We start from the raw sequence: 5,225 nt of genomic DNA, 5'->3' as shown, positions 1-5,225 counted from the left end.
GTTTGCTTATTCAGAACAAGTACAGACTACCAATTAATTAACTATTAAGATTATGTATAAAATAATGAGTGTCCTTCAAGCTAGTATTTGTTGTTAATTGCTCTTGATCATTTAGAACTGAGTTTGGAGCCAATCTACAATCTTCTTATCCAATTGAAAAGCCTTGGCAAGAATATCATCGGAGATGGGAGGGTTCGACTTGAAGACTGCGTTAGCTATAGTGATCAGGCCAGGATTCTGACTGCTGAGACCTGAAATGCCAAAGCCACTTGTCTTTCCGATATTGAATTGAAAGTGAATAAGCCCTTCGGGGAACACGAACACATCGCCCTTGTTCAAAACTTTGGAGAAGAGTTTGTTATCGGGGTTAGATGTAACAAAACCGACATAGAATGTGCCTTCCACTACCGTGAAGACCTCAGTCGCTCGCGGGTGAGTGTGAGGTGGGTTGAGACCATAGGGTGCAAAGTCCAATCGTGCTAAGGAAATGCCGAGCGTGTTGAGTCCGGGAAGTGCCATTGCGTTAACTAGATTCGCATTGAACCCGAGTTTATTCATTGTGTTACCAGGCTGGTCGAGCCCCTCGAAGAAGAAATCTTCGGGCGTGGTAAAGTTCGGATTCTTGCAAACAAGTCCATTCACAAACACTGCAAGAACAAAAACATAATCCAACACAAATTCACTAAATAATCATGTTAAAATGTTCTAGAGAAGAAAAAATATAATAAAATAAGAAGAGGGCGAGGACACATGCACACCTGGAGAGTTCTTATCGGCAACGCAAAAGTCTTGGAGAGGACTTGGATCGGAGGCAATGGCTTGAGAAAACACAAGGGCAAAGAGAGCAAGGAGGAGAAAGCGAGAAGCCATTTCTATAATATATCTCTTCTTAATTAGCTAGTAGGCACGTAGAAGATGCAAATGATTGAATGTGCTGTGGTGCTAATGGGTTAGACGAGATGGGTATATATAGAGGATAAGGCTACGAAAGAGTCGTTGTACGTAGCTACATTGTTAGAGGAATAGTTCGTATTACAACGTTAGGTATAGTAATTAATTGAACATGTCAATGCCAAGTAAGATTTTCTCTTTTGTACACGTTTCTTTGGCTACGTATCATATATATATTTGAACAAGCATGCATCGAACAGTAATCCATGAATTTTATTTGATAAGGATATTTCTAGATTAATATATACTTTACTAATTAATTAAACCTCCAACATTTATGTATTATTGTTGCTTCAAAAATTGCATATAATTAATAATTCCTTTGGTTATTTCTTATGAATTTCTTAGTTAATTAAGATATATAGTTTTTCCTTCTCCGTCTCTCTCTCGCTCTCTCTCTCTTTAGACACCGAATAAATTTAAGATAGTTGAAGAATTAAAGTTAAAAAGACTACTAATGCATGACTCGTCCTAGGTATGCGAATTGCAATTTTCTTTTTTTGTATGAAAACTTCAAAGGCTACTTTTCTTTCCAAACAAGACTTGATTAATTTAACAGCTTATCTCTAGAAGCTATGTATAAACACAATCTTACATTGATTTCTAGTTAATTAATTTTGTGATAAATTTAGAAACTTTTTTTTCCTAGTTCTAATCAACTGAGTCAAAAAAAGGGACACCGGGTTCATATTAAAAAACTCATCTTATAAACTAGGTAGTTTATAATTAATTTATTCAACTGCTCCCTTGAACAGGTGCTCCGAAATTAGATTGCTTAGCTACTCCTCAAAATGATGTCATGAGTTCAAAAAATTAATCGCAGCATGTTTTTTTTTTTATCTCCGTAATTAGATGATGAAAGAAGCATAAAAGGTACCAATAGTTCCGTCACAACTTGGTCCTTATTTTTTATCCTAACTTAAACATTTTAGTTTGTAAACTTTTGTGTACACTATATTTATAGTGTAGTCTCAAGCCTTGAGTTTGTTTTCATAATATGTTGATTTTACCTCTCTTTTTCTTTGCAAAATTACTAGCTTATGGCCAAAAAACAGCTTTCTAGCTTATAGTAATAATAATCATAGAAACCTTTCTTTCACTTAGAGAGAGAGTGAGAAAAAAAAAAGGAAAAAAAAAGAGCTTATATCCAAGAGGGAGCATGACTTATATAAATCACACGAATCTAACAACACATAAATTTTAGGATTTGGTGGACTAATATATAAAATGATTAATTTCATACAGTTTCCGGCAAATATAGTGAATTGTAAATATATTTATATAAAGTTCAACTTCCATATGTTGTCCATAAAAAAATCCTGATGTTTTCAAATATGTCCTTACCGTTAGAATCTGTTATAAAAATTTAGTTAATAATAAATAAAATACTTAATTCTAATTAGTTAATAAGGTGAATTGATATGTTTACCACTTTTCAACTAACAGTAAAAATTGAAGGGCAAAATAGTGAGGGGCAAAATGGTCATTTTATCATCACAGTTCACACCGTACCCCACTGTGAATATTTTTTATTTTACAAGGGGGCAAAGTGTAGGTTTTTAAATGACAGTGGGGAAGGGTGTTTCTTGTCCAAACGAAGCGTTAACAAATCAGAGTAGTAGCAAAGTAATTCTAATCCCAGAATCATCCACGAAATCATTTCTAGAGTTTATAACTAACATCCAACATGTATTAAAGCACTGTAAATGACAGTAAAACCTACCATACATCACTGTAGATAAAATCGCAACTCTAAAATATAAATATACAAATAAAAGGCCCTGACCTTACCAGTCTTGATGTCTAGCACATAATCTAAAAGCTATCTAACTGGGTGCTCCTATATAGCTCAAAGACACGGGTAGAAGTCGCTATCTATGGTGCGATCCCCTTACCTCGATCAACCACTGGCTCAGAATCACTGAAAAGTAATCCACAAGAGAGTGTAAGAACTACTAAATAGCAGTTTTTAGTGGGTACGGTCGGCGACAATCACAGCCTTCCCACCAGATCTACTAGAGGTAAAAAAGTATAGAATAAACTGAAATACTAGACTATACATAAACTAATCTCTAAATCCACATATCGATCATGCCTCTAAACCTATAACTCGAAGTCATAATCAACCCTCTCATAAGTGATATCTATATCAATCCTGCATTTACTAAGGATACTGAAAATTTCTAAAGACTAACCCATGCATCAACTAAAGGCATAATTGAATGAATAACTGAAGATAATATGAATAAATAGTAGCATACTATCACACTTTTAACAGGATCAATATAAACAGTAAAAATAACATGTCACTAGGTGAAACAAGATATAATAATCAATAACTCTTATGCATCAATTAAAATAACCATAATAAATGTACCATATAATCCAATCATACACGAATGTGATATATAACCCAATCATACACTGACCGACTCAGAAGTCAGGTCAAGCTTGCACCTGCCTACTGCCTGGACTACACTCCGGCAGGTGCGCTCGTCAACAAGTAGGCCATGCCTCCAGCCCGAATACCACTCCTGCAAGTGGTCCATTCTTTCCAAAGGCAAATATCTCTCCTAAATTATAAGACAGTGATCCGGAGTGGCACTCGGCAACCCCTACTGAGTATAATAGCATATGTCACTGTTAAGCTCAATGTGGCTCTGTAGGCTATGGTCGATGCAATGATCAAAGAGATCACAAGTACCCAATATGGCATCCTCAACACAATCACAAAATGTTCACCAACACATATGTCACAACAACCCAATCAAATACCTCTCAAAGCCAAAAAAAAATGATGTTCACTATTGTCGTGTTAACCCACGGCCTCTATCACAAGTATCCTAGAATGTAATGCAATAATCAATGTATATCAATATCCAAGGAACCCTTTTGATCTAACATTATAAATATATTATTTAAACAATAGGAACTAGATATTCTAAAGTTACTAAATCAAGTATCCAATAACACTATAGTTGGTTTCCTATGTCCCACAACATAACAATGTAAGTAATTATAACGCAACATAAACAGTGGTAGGAGTCCAGCACACTAAAATAATGCAACCTACTATTCATATGATCTAATATAAAAGTCATAATCATGCGCGTAAATAATAATGGTCATCCCTCTACTAATATCCAACGGCTTCATATGTCCCAACATGCATGCATCTATACATACATCTATAAATATACATATACGAAAGAGACGTAGAAGAAAGTACGCCACTTTCGGCGACATGAAACCCACCTCGATAGCTAATTCAATAGCGAGAAGGAAGAAATGCACCTGCACCTAGAAGACTTCCTCAAAGCTCCAAAACTAGCATGGAGTGAAAGAAATTCTGGCAAAATCCACCGTAAGTTCAGCTGGAAGAATAAGCAAAATCGAAATCCTTACAATCCAATGAAAATTAGTATTTATCTCGTAGCATCAATTAACTTAATTCTGCATCAATTATCCTTAATTCTAGATGGAATTGAAGTTTGAACCAGCAAGGATTTTCCAATTGATCAGCTAGAAGAATTGGATTTCAAAAGAATCAATGAATTTCGTCGATCTCCATAATTTCAGTGTAAGGAATGAGATTTTTGGCAGTGTAGCTGAACTCTCTATCGATGATGTTTTTGTGTGTATTTTAATTACAAAATTACTCATCAAGTTTCGAGAGAAAACGAGTTAGAATGGAGATTTTACGCGATTTTTACTTTTCACTTAAAGTGAATAGTAACCCGGATTTTCGAAGTGGCCAATGAGTAGAGATGGCTTCTGTCGTGTATCGGACTTCGTTCATAGTGATCCAATAGCTCATTTTCAATGGTTCGACTATCCTAGAACCATTGGTGCTGGCGGATTTAGATTTGACTCACGGATTTCGAGAAAATGGGTTGAACATATATTTTATGTATTTGTGTGTGGTTTTGCCTATTAGAGAGAGGATGGGTTTCGTCGTGAATCTGTGATCGAATCAGGCAAAACAAAACATGGATTTGTTGTCTCAGTCGTGCTGATCACGTCGATGTGATCCTTTCGCAAATCTGACGGACGGATTGCCTGATATCGCACGTTGATCGAGGATGGGTTATTTTTGGCAAAATGATAATTTTGCGAAAAGTCCTACATTTTATGTACCGTTTTGCGTGAAATTGATTGTGGGGGTGTGTTTGCGTGTTTTACTCGTGCAGTGAAGGACTCGGTTCTAAATACTGAGTTTTTGGAGGACTTTTATGCAATTGGAGTTTGTATATATATAGCCTCTAGGGTTGCAC

The 5,225-nt window shown here is 35.7% G+C and overlaps 1 protein-coding gene across 1 annotated transcript; it reads right to left on the bottom strand.

The window, feature by feature from the left end:
• LOC109710785 (germin-like protein 8-2) lies at window positions 1-924 on the bottom strand. The gene is made up of 2 exons (XM_020233539.1): window positions 759-924; window positions 1-647 (listed from the first exon to the last, which is right to left on the bottom strand). Exons 1-2 carry the CDS (start codon window positions 868-870, stop codon window positions 112-114), a joined length of 648 nt encoding a protein of 215 aa, XP_020089128.1. The 5' UTR covers window positions 871-924; the 3' UTR covers window positions 1-111.

Source organism: Ananas comosus, linkage group 5 (genome assembly GCF_001540865.1).
Source record: "Ananas comosus cultivar F153 linkage group 5, ASM154086v1, whole genome shotgun sequence".
NCBI classification, from domain to species: Eukaryota; Viridiplantae; Streptophyta; class Magnoliopsida; order Poales; family Bromeliaceae; genus Ananas; species Ananas comosus.
Note: the sequence above shows the minus strand (reverse complement) of the source record. Positions and strands in the feature narration are given on the sequence as shown.

What these genes read in the sequence shown, in the direction of transcription:
- LOC109710785 (XM_020233539.1), bottom strand. Translation starts at nt 870, where the DNA reads ATGGCTTCTCGCTTTCTCCTCCTTGCTCTCTTTGCCCTTGTGTTTTCT. An exon ending in TGCCGATAAGAACTCTCCAG is followed by an intron (nt 648 to 758) that starts GTGTGCATGTGT and finishes TTGTTCTTGCAG; the next exon opens with TGTTTGTGAATGGACTTGTT.